Here is a 16091-nt window from a genome sequence, read left to right as displayed (position 1 = left end):
TTCTTAATCGGATTAACCACAACGTCATCACAATCAGTCGACGCCATTGGCTGAGAGCCTCCTTCGAGGAAAGTCTGCCACTTCGTTCTCGAGTTGTGTCCGACTACACATGGCATATGTTGAATCCAGCACGTTCTTGAAGAAGTGAAACTTATTACGTCGAACCGAAGATCCGTTTGCTCTCGTTACAGGGTAATTTTACCGACTATACTTTTAAGCCGCGTTACGACGAGAAGCGTTCCATTTACCAACCGTTCACGGCCGACGCTCCAGGGGCGACCTGGCTCGAAAGCACCGCAGTGGGAGAAATTCCGGCTAACTTAGTGCGCAGTGCGGCTCAAGGTGGACAGAAGAGCGAGCGGACACCGGGCTCGAAGACTGTCCGGGCTTTCAACCATGGAAAGCCAAGCCAGCGTCGCATCCACACTTCGATCGACGCTCTCTTTAGGCTAATTCCATTTTTTTTTTTTGCGATCCCACGTCCAGCGCCGGACAAACGAGCAGCTACTTCGCGTGGTCTTGTTACTGCCCGCATTGCGGGAAACCGCTATGGTTGCGCCATTTAGTGCTGACGTCCTGCAGCGCGCTTTCCATATGCGACGTTTGCGAAATCATGCCGTGCACTCGCTTTCCGTACGTCGCCGCGCGTCAATACATGGGCCAGTCCGCATCATCTCTGCCGCTGCTCGTCCGCAGGCAGGAGCGAACTCCTCGCGAAGCGAAAGAACGGCCCGCTGCATGTCACGCGCGAGAGAGAGCTCTGCTCGCATTTCCAGAGCCACCGCGACCCACTCGGACGCTTACTTCCGAAGATGGGCACGTTCTCGGAGCCGGCTTTGGCGACTGGCGTGAGCCCCCCCAGCAGCAGCACGACGACGCCGTCCAGCAGGGACGAGTGCGGCCCCACCACGAGCACGGGCGCCTCCTTTTGAGAGGCCAGCTTGCCCTTGAAGCTGTACGTTAGGCCGCCACACTCGAACGTGAGCCGCAGAAAGAAGGCCAAGAAGGGCTTCAGGTAGTCCCTGCTCCCACGGCCGCCCCCGTTAATTTTTTTGGCAAGCCGTGCGCCGATACGACGCAGTCCGCGTGGTTAGGTCATCGGAGACGACGTGGGCCGTACAGCGCGTGTCGCAGATAGCAACGTTTTCGCCAGCACAGCGCCGAAAAAACAAGCGGAAGTTGCATTGACATCGCCGTCACAGACACCAAAAATCGCAGGAAGTTTATGTCCGGGAAATGAATGCACAGTGCGTAGTGGCAGCAATTGATTTAGATGGATGGGTTCGTAAAGAGATGCACGACAGTTCGCGGTCACGAGTCAGTCGCACGTCACCCGCGATGACGAGTAAATTCGCCACGACGCCGCATGTTTGATGGGTTAATTGTTTTGTTAGGAGCCGCAAACGTCCGCACAATGAAGCGGTGGTAGAGCGGTGGTTCGCACGAGCGGCCGCTCACGTGGTTACCATTATTATTCCGGCAGACACGCAACAAAAGTGTTGGCAAGCAAGGTGAGGATAGAAAAGCACACAGACCATCGTCATGGAGGTCGCAAGGCGTGAAAAAAATAAAAGGGAAGACACGACCGCATTCAACCGGTGTCAATCGTCCACGGTTCGTTCGATCCACAATCGCCAGCAGGCCACGGCGGGTGCAGAGGGTTGCCAGGTTGTGCGAGGAGGAAGGGAGAAATGACCAGAAACGGGGGCGGGGCCATGGAGGATCAGTAACACGACAGATGCAGGAGAAGGGGAAGAGGAAAGAAAAGAACAAAAAGAGAACAAAAAGCGAAAAATTAAAAACTGAATCAAACTGGCGGCAAAGACGCGGGGTCCAATAATCCAGTCATCACGTGAAACAAAGTATCTCACAACAGCACACTTCAGCACACAGCACAATATATATCGAAAGGCCTGTCGCCGCTCATCCCAGCACATTAATATAAACGAACTTCATGAAAGCAGCACGAAACAAGAGCGACGCTTTGTGACCAAACGCAAGCACCTATTTACAGCGGCCGACGCAGCGAATGCGCAGGATGCAGTCCCGAGTCAGCCTTTCAGCGAACTGCGCTCGCGGTGGTCGCGAGGAGGGGAAGACGCCTCTCGGGAACTCTCTATCAGCGAGTCAGCAGCCCAGGCAGTCGGACGACTGAATGTGGGCTGCCACGGTTCCGCGGAGCGGCATTTGTCAGCCGCGCGACGGCAGTCCGACTAGGCGGCGCGCTCACTCGTTGTTGGGTTCCGCAGCTCCCTAAATGAATCATGACAAGCAGGCGCGCACAAAGGGGCGCGCGCGTGTAACGGCCGACGCCCGCTTGAAAGACCGCCGCCCGGTGAAGCATTGCGGGCAGAATGTCGCAGCCAGCGGGCGCACGCGTAGTTCGGGTAGCTAGGCCGAAAGCACCGTGCAAAGCGCCGGGAAGGACGCCGACTGAGCAGCGAATGCATTCAAGCGAGAAAGTTTTCCCAAACGTCCTCCACCCGTTATTTTCACTAAACTATGCGTAGGGAACAGCAGCGCACAAACCTATCGTTACAGGTGCACGAAAATTGAATGTCAACTTCATTCTGCCTTTTCTTTTTTTGAACGACATTAATGCTGCGCGATCACGTAACAGTTTAACAGCCAGTAAGTATCGTAGAAGGGTTGGGAAATACATATGCAGGCTAGATGATCTCATTGGCGAAGTGTTGCTAGCTGCCGTCGAATGGCCGCATTTCCCCGGGCACACAAGATGTCCAGCGCGAACCGTGCTCCAGTACGCATGCGACGTAGTACCAGAGCAAGGACTCTGATAGGGAGAGTCGGGCGAAACTAGAAAAAAATTTGCAAATCGTCGCCTTCTTTTTATTATTCACAGATTTCACAAAAAAAAATAATATAGCCGAATTGTTCCTACCGTACTGGCATCACGCTCAAGAAAAGTGAATAAGGTCAGCTGATGTGGAACACAATAAAATTTAATGACACTAAAAACTTCAAAATGTCGCATTTTGCTCCGCCCCGCGGGGCAAAATGAGGCAATGCATGGGGCGAGCTGAGACGCCCTTCCAAAATCAAGATATTGCTCATCCTTGCAGTGGATGCCCACGAAGCTGGCTCCACGGACATCTAGACAACCACTGCAAGCCTATATTCGAATGACAGACATTGTACTCTCAGACCGAACCCGGCATTGCTTTTTTCCATGACCCACTAGTCTAGGCTGTTCTCACCGCCGGGCTCTGCGCGTATTAGCCTCGATACGTGATATTTCTGAATTTCCTCCCTTCGTCGCAACGTTTTGTTTTAGAGTCACAGTTGTGGCCGTTCGATCGCTCAGACCTGCTCAGTGGACATGTAATTTCGTTCAATTCGTAGCACCTAAACACGAGGTTCTGAAAGTGACTGTAGGTCACACCAAACACAGCTAGCTTCACTGTTCGAATGTGTTGTACAAGTATACCCGTTCTTGCCTGCCGAACAGAGCGCGAAGCTGATGTTTTCAAGATCTTCTATGTAGCTCCTGCCTTTCATATTAACTCTTCTTTGGGAACACCAAAACGCTTGAGGGCACCCGTACTGCTTGCGTCTCTCCAAAGATTTCTTCGTGTCTTCTGCGCGCCAATCGGCATTCAGTATTTTCCTTTGAACGTTCGGACTATGCCGTGTTTTTCACCAAGTGTAGCCTGCTGCTAAAATAATTATCTCTTAAGAACCTGGGGCGCAAATCTTCTTATACTTTGCATAAGGCAATTTAAATAAATAAACCCTGCGCTAATCTAGGACACCAGGTCGGTTGAGCAGCATAGTTTTAAAAAATGTGGCATGCAGAATTTCGCGCCTTTTCGACAACTTTCTCATTCACCAAGGCTCACTTCTCAATTTCTTAGTTCAGAACAGGCCAGCCTACTCAATCCTAAGCTCAACTATAGTGAATACGTGGCGGGTCATACCGGCTAAATGCCAAGTTAAAATCAATCAATCAATCAATCAATCAAGTGATTTCCCATTTAGTAGTTAGCGGGCACTAAGTAACAAAATGTAGTGTTTTGCCCGCCCCCCCCCCCCCCCCCCCCCACACACACACACACATACAACGCTAAAGTGCCCGTGCATGCTGCAAACGCGGTATAATATTCGAGATGACAGTTTTCGAAGATAATGACGCTCTTCTTCCACGATAATACCTTGTTGGTGCTGCGTGATATCCCGTCTAAGGTAAGAGAAATGCAAAACTTTTCGCTCGACTATTAACATCCGGGGACATGAGTAGCCGCCCGACACCTTGCTGAGAAAGCTTTACCCGTAACGTTGCATGGGCAGTTTGCGTGCGTAAGACCTGAAAACTACGCCATTAGATAGGTGAGAAAGCTCAGTGGCTATTTTCCACTGCCCACTTTCACCAAGCAAAATTACAAGTGGTTCTATACTAGCGCTTACGACCATGGACAAAAAAGAGAGAAACGCTCGCGTGCCAGCGCTAGTTACCCAACAAGGCTCTAGGTCTTCGGCTAAAAGAGAAAATTACGAACAGAAGCTGGGAATCGGTGAAAGCGCCCCTGTAAGGCAGCAATCGACCATCCTGAACACATCAGGCAGAAAAGTGCGGCCCTCCTGGACCTGCGTCAGCCGGCTCGCGGCATTCTGTAACGAAAACAACGCGGGTGTGGCGCGCGCACGCACGCACATAGCTACCCTCTCCGGCTGGCTTCTAATTAAGTCGTCGCTTAAAATCCTGCGTCCATAATTAAGCGCGGCATGCCGCGGGGCGGCGGCCGTCGCCCGTTAGTTTGCTGTGCATGCCCACGGCGGCGGCTGAGAGGGGTGCGCTCGAACGGCAACGCACGCGGCGACGTCCAGGCCCTGCGGTGGCTCCTCGGAGGAAACCGAGTTAACGGAGCGCGCCCGGAAAGCCGGCTGCTCCGCGCGACAGCTGTGCAAACAGCGCGACCTCGGAGACGCAACATCCGTCGGCCGGAGAGGCGCGTTTCCTCCGCTCGCGGAGAACGCGGAGCGCAGGAAACGCCCCCTTCTCAGCCTGGCCCTCACCGGCGCGCAAAGGACAAACAAGAGGAAAGCGCCACTCCGAGCACACGCGCAAAGGCACCTCTGAGAATTCCGCGCACGCAATGCGTACAGCTCGGGACAATAAGGGAAGGGGTTAAAGTCCCCCCCCCCTCCGTAGTCCTCGGCAAATATTTTCCCTCGGGCACACCTCTAATAAACTAAGCTCGCAGGCAGCCGGGAAGGATCCCCGTCCGCTTCTTCTGCCCTGAAAACACGCACACAGAAGAGAAAAAGAGCACAGATTTTGTTCCCTCTTTGTCAAACTCACTGCGTATACATGCCATATTTACCCGCAATGTCTTACCGAACTCCCACCGTATATATGCAAAAGCTACGGCATGTAACACACACAGAGGTTCAGGTAACGAACTTGTGCGCAGGAAACGAGGCCCGAGTACCGGAGCGCCAACCTGCCCAGCGGGTCAGTATAGGGAGCTGCCTGGACTGCCTCAGCGAAAAGTACGTAGTACCTCAATGATAGGAGTCAGTCGAAGCCTGCCACTGAGTAGCGAGGTTTGCTTCACCTTTGCGGCAACATTCTCGTCCGTTAACAAACAGCTACACATGCAGAGAAAAAAAATAGAATACAACCAAAAACATGCCAGAGATACTCGCGTTCACATGCAGGACATGCCGGCGGCGGCAACATGCTCCGCGCCCGACGGTATGCAGGCAGCGGCGGAAGGACGCACCTGCGGAATCCTGTGAGGGGCTTCTCGGTCCGGTCCTTGTGCGAGAGGCCCAGCTGGCCCAGGTAGCAACCCAGCCAGGTGAGCAGCAGGAAGAAAATGATCAACACGATGCGTACTGGAACCACGATCACAGACATCAGGGCCACCTGGGATATAAGGCGAGCATGACCTCGACAACGGGCGCAGAGCGCTTAGCGGACGTCCACGGTCGCCCAACTAATTCCAACTAACTCCGTTCCAACTATTTCCATTCGAACTAATCCGCCTAACGCACGAGTTGCCCGTTAAGTCCAACCCTGCCTGCACGGGAAAGGCACAAGTTACGGATCCGCATCTTACGAGACTACCGACAGCCATCCGTCTCGGTGTACGCGCAGGACGGCAATAGACCCAATACCCGAAAGAGCACCCTACTTAAGTCTATCTTTATGGGTTTTTTTCTCCTTCTAGCAGCAACGAGCAACAGCAGTAAAACCTAATGCGCGGTTAGCACCTTCAACAATGCCACCACGAAAGTTTAAGTGCCACGCAAATTAACCAAAGGCCATACGCACCTTGATCTTGTCGGCCCGTGTGAGGTGGATGCGGTAGTGAAACGGGTTGGGCGCCAGGTCCCCAGACGGTGAGTAGGAGCCGTCGATCAGCCGGCGCGTCATGTTGTCGATCTCATCGGGAGCCTTCAGTTGTGTGTAGTCTGCGAGACATGAGCGCAGGTCATACAGTGCAGCGACTGCGAGACAAATACCAACATATATCTATCGGTCGAGGCGAAATCCCCTCTCCTAGGTCCAGTAATAACTAATGATAATGATGCTGATCATGGATTTTATGGCGCAAGGGCATCTATGGCCAAAGAGCGCCATGGCACAAGGTATTTTCAAATTCTCAGGGTGGGGTCGAAGACCCATTTTGCCAAGCATTTCACCCTAAATAAGCCGAGCACCAGCCCAGGGGAAAGCTCGCACCCTTGTTTCACCGGTGGGTACCCGGCGGCACTGGGGATCGAACCCCGCACCTCCCGCATGCAAGGCGGATGCCCAACCACTTCGCCACCGCTGCGGTCCGGCATCAGTTTAGTTTAGTTTATGGGGGTTTAACGTCTCAAAGCGACTAAGGCTATGAGAGACGCCGTAGTGAATGGCTCCGGGAATTTCGACCACCTGGGGTTCTTTAACGTGCACTGACATCGCACTGACACGGGCCTATAGAATTTGGCCTCAATCGTGATTCGACCACCGCGGCCGGGATCGAACCCGCGTCTTTCGGACCAGCAGCCGAGCGCCATAACCACTCAGCCACCGCGGCGGCTCGCGGTCCGACATCACTTGGTCCTACACATTCACATCATTCAGTACCCCGCTTATCGCAATCACAATAGCAAGAATTTCGTCTATTGGTCCACCGTGTCAAGCAGCATAACTTATACGTGCCGTTGTTAAAATGCTCTTTTTCTGACTCAAATGTTAACGAAATTGTTCTTGTGTCATGGCAGACAAAAACAAAACAAAAACAGACGAACCGTAACACCCCCCTGCGGTGAGAAACGAACAGATAAAGCGAAAAATAAAAACAAGCGTTACATATAGCCGCTGTTTTCCTTGATCTGGAATTACCAGACGCTAAAGGTTTTTTGAGGATTTTTTTTTCATATCTGTCAAAGTTCGCCATTTTCGAATTATAGATGATTCCAATGCCTACCTAAAAATCATCTGCCTGTTCTAGAAGTACGAATTTTGTCTGCCGATAGAAAAAAGAACGAATACCGAGAAAAAAATAAAAACTGCCCTTATTGGAGTGTCTTCCCTTTTCAACAATGCTTTCGATTTTTTTTGCTACCAAGTATATAGCAGCAAAAAATATTTTTGCATTGCTTCCAACTAAGCATACAAGTACTGAAAAAATAATCAGGTCCCATAACACATTTTTGTTTCTTTTTACTCTCTGCGGGGATTCAAACTAGCGATATTGCGAAATCGCGAGAGCGACGTTTTCCTGCTCGCGTGATAGGTATTTTTTTTTTCAACAAAAAAATCTACTGCGATTCTTGCGAAACTAAGATTCCCTTGCGTCGGTGTGTGTTAAGAGAAGTAGGCACTTACAAAGACACATTTATTGCCAACGTTTCGACGTTTCGACCGCGGTGTGGCCTTCTTCACGACTGCAGTGGTATCGCGTCAGATTGACGTTTTAAGTGTGTGAGCTGCAGAGGAGAGCGAAAAGGTTTCGCTCTCCTCTGCAGCTCACAAACTCAAATAACTCACAAACAAATATATTTACATACTACAGCGTACACGCATACCGGACCAGCCGGGTGCCTGTTGCGCATGCCCAGTGGCAGGTGCGCGTCCTCGTGCGCAAAAGACACCCGGAAGATTCGGTATACACCCCCCTAGGTCGTCTGTGCTATGCTAAAACTCTCTAACGCTATCCACCTTACCACCTGCTCCCACTCATGCTGGTGCCATCCGCATTGGACGGGACCATCTATCAATCTTTTCCAAAACAAAATCCAGCATTGAATGTTTACTGTCCTCTACATGCATTTACTTTGCGTCTGAGAAATACTGCTGAAAGCGCTGCAAACCAAGACTACGTGGGGACGCTACAACCAGAAAATGCACGAAAATTATTAGCACTTTCGAGTGGCGAAGCTACATCTGAGCCATAAGCCTATGGGGAACTTGCGCTGAAGTTTGCGGATCCGATTGCAGCGCCATAACACACTGCCTAGCGAGAAGAGCAGGCAGTTTTGGGTAGTACTCATAGTACTTTTCCGCGCCACCTTCAGGCGCTTATTGGCGTGAGCCTCCGCGCTCTGTCGAAGGCGCACGTGCCGTGCGTCAGCTATCTGGGCTACGCCGAGAGAAGCTAGGCAATGAATGCTGTCAGCCAAACGCGGGTATCTAATCGCGCAGAATGTGTTCTCGCGTTTGCAGCGGCCGAAGCGGCTGACAAAAGCTGTATTGAGTCACCGAATGGAACAATTGCAGTGCCACCTTGGCAGCGCAGGTTCCCCATAAGGCGCGCTGCAGTAGAAGGCTCAGCATTAGTTTCGACCACACGGTGATTTGAGCATTAACCGAAATCTCGGAACAGGGCGGTTTTGAGTTCGACTGAAAACTGCTTAAGTGTCAAGTCACGTGGACGGGGAACCGCATTCGTCCACGGCACCGCAAGATCGACCCGAATAGGAGAGAGTGCAATCTTCCACCAACTCCGTCGACCCGGGCCACGCGTAATGAATGCAACGCTCCGCCGCCCCTAGGGCATCACGTCGGGTTTTATCGACGGCCGAGTCAGCACCAGCTATCGCGTCGGCGGCACTGCGGCTTCGTTTAGCCTCAGCACGCATTTCAGGCCGGCGTATACAGTTGAGCCGCTGACCTGCTGCGGGCTCGCCCCAGATGAACGCGATAAGCGGCCCGACGGGCTACGTCATCGCAACTCGGCCGTCCTTGCCGCTCGTTTCCTCATGTATGTATGGCGGCAGAAGGTGAACGCTGGACGCGAGGCTTTCTGCGCAACCAGAAGCTTTGCGACTCTCGGAAACGTCGAAGCGATTTACCAAACAGCGAGATACTTCGCCTGAACAGCAGGTACCATCAGCAATGAACAATGAACGAAACGCGTTCAATGCAGTTCAAACACGAACAGCAAAGCGAGATCTCAGCCGGAGGAAGCTCAATACTAGCGCAGGTTCATTGAAGGCGCGAAGACTGTCCTTTAGTAGCGTTGATTGACCTCGCTTGTACTTCCTCTCTAGGAGCTAATATGCTTGCGTTTTTAATGCATTAGCAGTGTTCTGTACACTTGCCACCTGCCACGGCCGGTACTCGCAAAAGCCACCTGGCACCTGCCATGGTTGGCAAGTGGCAACGTGGAAAGAGGAAAATCCCGCTCTCCAATTGTAAGGGAGAGGCCGGAAGATGGCTGGCAGGAGAAAAATCTCGGAAAAAATGACTAAAATTGTCAATGATTAATCAAATATAACATATATAAGAAAATATAATATATCAACCAGTAACTTTTGTGCTGGCACTTGTTTTCTTGTTCGCGTTTCATTTGCTGCTGATAGTCCTTTCAAGAAAGCAAAAAAATTAAGCACACTAAAATCGCTCGGACGATTGCTCACTCCGGCCAGAAGACTACGCGGGCAATGCGGACAATATACGGCCTTACAAGTGCTCAGTACGGCTTCTCTTATGTACTTCAGTGCTCATCCTAAAGTTTGACTTAACAGCAGCAGCTCCCGGATGCCCTATAAATGCAGGGCACTTAGAGCTTCTCTGGCACATAGATTTTCTCTCCACCTTTGTGCGAACACTTGACCAGCTTCGTCCAACACCCTCTCAATGCTAAGGCCTCTCCACCGGCCGCGTGACGTCACGCCAAGGGACCGTGCAGGCCCCGCGCTCCGCGATTTCAGCGCGCCGCGCCCGTCTGCACTATTCGGGTACTGCCGTACGTAGCTGCCTTATAAGTGATTCCTTCATTTTCATTTTTGTCGTTGCTGCAGAAAAGAAATTCGCTAGTTTGTGCGCGCCTTAGGCTATCATTTTATCTGCTTTATATATTTTTTTTATTGCAGAACACCTTATTGTCAAGAAAGTTCGAGCTGCTAATACAGTTTTTTATAATAAACAATTTAGCATACGGCCGCCAATTTCGCATTATTGGTCATTATAATAAAAAATTGATTAGTTAATTTCAATTAATCATCTAATTATTAGGTTCTATCACGTACATGATGTCTGCCGTGCGGTAAAATCCATCCGCACAGACCGCACATGCGTATATCTAGTTGTTAAAGTAGAAGTTCGTGAACATTGAAAAAAAAAACACCGTCTACTGCGCATTGTGTTAGTTTTATTCTGTATTGTGTTTTGCTTAAAGCTTTCACACACAGCAATAATGACACTCACAATAATGTTGCGCTGTTGAGTATTTGTACAGCTAATCTGACCCTTACAATAAAAAACGACGAGACACCAGCAATGAAGTGTGCGCAAAGCATTTTTATTGCTTGGGAATAAAACTTACTTCTTCTTAAGCGTTGCTGCTTTCCGGGCTGCGGCCTTCTGCTGCGCATTGTCTTGTATGGCATCATTTCTTAGTTTGCAAAAGTTGTTTAGAACAACGTTGGTTGCAACGCGTACTACCAAGCGCAGGAGAGTTTGTGCAGTGTGGCCATTTTCACATGTCTCAATGTCGTGTTCGTCCAGGAGGGAAATCGTCTGTGAAATCACGACACCACGTTGATTTCTACAGGAGAGAAAATCTTCCGCGGTTGCTCCAAAAGACAACTTCTCTGCAACTAGTTTAGTCATCAGTACCATGTGAACTGTGCATGGCTGGGGAAACTTCAGCCCTCCTCTCGACAGGTTAGCTATCATGGCAGTATTTTCCGCTTCGATCTCTCGATTTTCAATCACCAATGTGCTGAAGCAAGCAGAACATGAAAGCTTCTTTAAAGCAGCATGAGCAGCGTATCCTGCAATGTAGACAATAGCATCCATGTCAGAGTGGGCGTGTGTAATATCGTCGTCGCTGACAGCCACAGAAAAGTTGCATGGGACAAGATCCTCACTTACGTCTTCAAACTCTGTTTCCTCGCGTGGAAATGTCAAAAGTTTTTGAAGACGAAGCTTCTTCTCACATTCGTAGAGCTGACGCACGGAAATGTGGTACTGTGATCCTGCCAGCTGGCGGTAACGGCCGAACCGGTCTTCTAGCGCATCCGTCTGAAATTTGCCCAGCAGTACGTACTTGAAGTGAAGTTCTTCTAAGCAGTAGCGCGAGAGTTCTACCAGAGAATAGCATGTCAGTCGCAAAGCACTGTGAGTCTCTTTCGTCAGCGAGCCACTGGTGATGTTTATTCTTGCCCAAGCGTCCAACCAGTCCACAACGCCGCTCAGGAAAGCTAACTGTGTGTCATCAACAGACCTTACAGGGTCTTGCATGCTGTCCCTTAGCCTCTGGCCTTTGCAAGGGGTCTTAACATTGACTATTTGCCACCATGTGAGGATAACGTCAATGAAAAGAGCAGTCGACTCAGCTTGAGGAATCTTGAACGCGGAACCATGTGTCCTGAGGGCATTTGAAACAAACTGATTAATGACGTCGAGAGCGAGCTTTACATTTTGCCGCTCCATTGAGGTTGGATTCACGGCTTTTGCGTTCAGTCTGTAAGCAGCCTTCACAAGCGACGTCTTCTCTGAAGAATAAAGCTGCCGCACAGCTGCGAAAGAAGCAGCTTTCATACGAGGAGGCCCTTCGGGCATTGCTCCACTCAAGTCCATTTCAGGGAAATAGAGGCATGTTCCAGGGTTTTTCTGGTTAATCCAATTGTTCCTAATGCACTTCAAGAGATGCACAGGATCGACCACGTAGAAAAGAGGGCGAGCGTTATCGGCTGGATGGGGATAGACAATGCTCACCTGAGGACTTGTAGCAAATAACGACATCATCTTGCGGTTCAGAGCATTGTTGTCCGTTATCACAGCGATAATTTTGAGCCCCATTTTCTCAACATTAATGATTATGTTCTTAGCATGCTCGTGCAAAATTTCTGCGCTCAGTTTGCTCACAGGTAATATGTGAATGACGTCCTTGTTTGCAGAAAGGAGTGATTGTACCATGAACACATGGGCTGTTGTTGCTGGTTCCGTTGAATGAACCGACGATCCTACTATTGTGCCCCCTTTGTAGTCGAAGTATGGTTTTATGTGGATCTCATCGATCATCAGGGTCACTGTCTTCTCGTGGTCTTTCATTGATTTGACTCGTTCTCGGATGTAGGAGAGACAGTGCGGTTGATTTTGCTCCACAAGAGGGTCAGCTTTGTAATTTGAGCAAACACGGCGCAGTGTGGAAGGATGGGGCAGAATGATTCTTGATGCAGCTCTTGTGAAGTGATATGCGTGAGGAGAAATTGAATTCAAAATACTGGCGAATACCAGCAGCTCTGCGCTATACACATGCTGTTTCGCGAGGAGAAGCTCTATCTGCTCAACCAGAAATTTCAGCAAAGAAGACTGTTCTTTCGTCGTATCACTCTCCTCAATGAGGTCTGCAAGCAGTGAACCGACAAACTGCAATACTTTAGTATGTTTCGACTCTTTCGTCACCTCAGGTATATTATGCAAGCCTATCTCGAGTTCTTCTAGCAGCAAGGACAGGCTGGAGGTGTCGCATACTTGAGCTGGCAGAATCCTGCCTGAAGGAAGCGACAGAAGCTTCACTCCATTCAAGAAAACAGAAAGTGACAGATCAGGGAGAACTACCAAGGCGCATTTCACATTAGGTGAAGGATCATTCTCGATGAGAAGGAACCTAACGCACTGCTCATCGACAGAAACGGTCCAGAATTTCGTGTTGCAGATTCCAGGCAACTTAGATTTGAACTCCTCGTAAGATGAAACTTTGTTTCTTTTCTGTTCAAGCTCATTAGACTGAAGTGACTTCCTCATAGCCTCCTGCAAAGCAGCGTTTTCCCTTCTTGCTTTTTTCGTCTCTGGCGATTCACTCCGTCCAGGCGTTGAGGACAAGTATTTTGGGCAGTTTGGAAAAACAGAAGGCGCAGCATCAATCTTCAACTGTAGCCTGTCACGCTTCACCTCTATTATTTTCCCTGTCAGTTCATCTTGGTGTGACAACGTCGTAATGAAGTCGCCTGCGTGGAAGTGCAGTTCACACACCTGCACGAGAAAATGAAGCAAGGCCATTCGCCATGACTCTCCATTGCCTAAAACACTAAGTAAAAAGAGTCTGAATAGTGAACAGCTTTTACATATTTACACAGCTTTTACACAAGCCTTATGCACATCCACAGAACTAAATGCTTCCTGGACAATTCATACATAAGTGTAAGAAGTGATATCATTGCCTACAAAGACAGCATGCCTTTCCGGGAGCGACAGCTCACAACTAAGATAATTACCAGCGCCTATTAAGCAATATTTCAGAGTCTTACCCTCGAATGCTCTGTAGGTGTGAAATCCTTCCGTGGAATGGCTCGCAACCAGGCTTTTCTTCGTACTTCGTCTCTTGGGAAGCAATAAACACGTACTTTGGGACCATTCTGGTAGTTCCCGCGGCACCCGGGAACACAGCACCGGCCCATGTTTCACGAAGTTGCACTCGCTACACGGCAGGCAATCAGTTTCCCATTCGTGCGCTAGCACAGGTACGCACGCCACACAAGAAACGGCCACACGAAACAGACACAGCCGTGCGAGGAGCGAACGGAAATGCACCCAACGCCAGGCTGAAAGACTCAAGCAGCAGCTAGACGCTCACTGCAAGACTGCGTTCGTGTCTGTGCTTGCCCGGGCAAGCGCGAGCACATCGAGGGAGACAACCGAGCGGAGCGGAGCCGCGCTTGGTGAGCAGCCTGACCGGACACTTGGCGTGACGTAGCGCGTGTGGAAAGGAGGGCCTGGAGAGGCCTGAAGAAAGTATTTAGAGGGTGTTGCTTCGTCCCAGACGGGCGTCGTCAAGATAAAGAGTCGGTTTCGGAGAAGCGGTCCGATTCGATTACCGTAAAATCCAGAATAAAACTCTTGAGAAGGTACATACCTTTTCTAAATTTTTTTAGTCCCGTTCTTTCGCCCCGCATCGCGAGCCAGAACTCTTTATAGCCCAAGTAGAAGGAGTAATTAAAAAAAATTTCGGCAGATACACTTAAGCCTGCTTACGTGCGGGAATGTGGAAGCATGGGACGCAAGACGTGGACATTTAGTTGCGGTTTGCGAACTGAGTTCGTTTCAGGCGATGAGTCTTTTCTAATAAGCCACTCCTGTTTTTCTTACGATACAGCTCCTGTGTCGTACAGAGGCTATCTTCTGCTTCGTCTAGTGTACTATATTGCTCCTCCTCTTCATTGCAAACCCACCTCCATAGTATGGAGGTGGGTTTGGAACCTACTTACGGTGCATTAAATTCATTGTGCGTTTATAAACCCATGACTGCTCTTTATTGCAGGTCAATTGTGGCCGACACCGAAAACCGGGAATGTAGACGCTAAATACATTCTTGAATTAAAACTGGTGCCCGCGTTGCATAAAGATCCGAACAGAACTCCAAATTTGATAGGCAGTACAGAAGATGCCGTGTTTGGGAAGGACAACCAATTATAGCGAGGTTGTTTCGGAGAGCAGCGCGGGTTACACGACACAGCGTCGAGGGCGGCGGAAATATATATATATATATATATATATATATATATATATATATATATATATATATATATAGTTCCTTCTTCGCTGATGGCAACGAACTTAAAATACGTCACATGTTGTTTTCTTGTCGTGGTATGTGAGCCAGTATATGATCAGAACTGCGCACTAAGTATACTACGTGCTTCTTTTTCACGCCTGCATTTCATGACTTACGTAAGAACAATATAGTGCGGTAAAACGGTGCAAGATTGAAAATTGGAGGGAAAACCTGAAAAGACAAAATCTCAGTGCCTCAACGCAATCCCAGTTTGGAAAAATGCACCACTCAAAACGTGTGCGTAAGTCATGAAAACCCTCTGCGAAGTTCCTTTTCCTGACAGGCTCCTCGCCATGCGATTTCGAATGCACAACCTCCACTGAAGGGTTGGTTTCATAAAGAAAAATAAAGTGGTAGGGCTTTGACGTGGTTAAACCGAGTAGCCGTGCGAAAGCAGGACACGCGTAAGCTCCGCCTTAAGGGTTTTAGTGGGTTAATGACCATACATGCAGAACTGGTCATTCTCTACTTAACATTCGTCAGTGGCGGCGAGCCCTCATACCAGTGGCAGCGCATTGGCGCAGTGGCTAAGGGATGCATCACTGCACTGGCAGGTGGCTGTTCTTGTCACAGCCACCCGTAGGAATTGTGCGACCCATGTTGCTCCTCCCGAGCAACGTCTCGCGACAAAGACAAGAGAAGATTCTTGCTCGGCGTTGGTATGTCTGGAATAGTGCTCTCGCATCAAAAAATAGCCTCAGGCAGCCAGGTAAGGTGAGCACTGTACGGGTAAGGGGATGGAAGCAACGTCGAAGCGAAGCCAAAAAGCATGCAGCGGGACAGCTAGACCGAGCTATTCGACGCTCAAAGGGGACTGCTGGCCTGAAGTGAGCGCAGTCACTGCATGCGACTACCTTCTAAGCTCTTAAACATTAGCCGACACGGACGCACCTCGTACGGCTGCAGCGCGGACAGCGAGAATTTCACGACAATGCAATGCAGGAACCGCACAACCTGAGGTCTGCAGCCATCTGTGTTTAAGACAGGAGGACCCAGGTAGCACGCCAAGTTTTCAGAACGTTTGTTTTAGAGATAGACCGGATAAAATGGAGGCACCCTGAGCGGTCCGCT

At 49.9% G+C, this 16091-nt stretch overlaps 1 protein-coding gene across 1 annotated transcript in view; it reads right to left on the bottom strand.

Moving 5' to 3' along the window:
- LPCAT (lysophosphatidylcholine acyltransferase) overlaps positions 1–16091 on the bottom strand; it is a 104784-nt gene that overhangs the window by 43950 nt on the left and 44743 nt on the right. Inside the window, exons 2-4 of the mRNA XM_077647879.1 lie at positions 6299–6438; positions 5745–5890; positions 805–1022 (exon numbers count right to left, since the gene is read on the bottom strand). Coding sequence (XP_077504005.1) covers positions 805–1022; positions 5745–5890; positions 6299–6438 — 504 coding nt within the window. The remainder of the gene's footprint in view (positions 1–804; positions 1023–5744; positions 5891–6298; positions 6439–16091) is intronic.

This window comes from Amblyomma americanum, chromosome 1 (assembly GCF_052857255.1).
Source record: "Amblyomma americanum isolate KBUSLIRL-KWMA chromosome 1, ASM5285725v1, whole genome shotgun sequence".
NCBI classification, from domain to species: domain Eukaryota; kingdom Metazoa; phylum Arthropoda; class Arachnida; order Ixodida; family Ixodidae; genus Amblyomma; species Amblyomma americanum.
The sequence above is the reverse complement of the archived record's forward strand: the minus strand, read 5'-3'. Positions and strand labels throughout refer to the sequence as shown.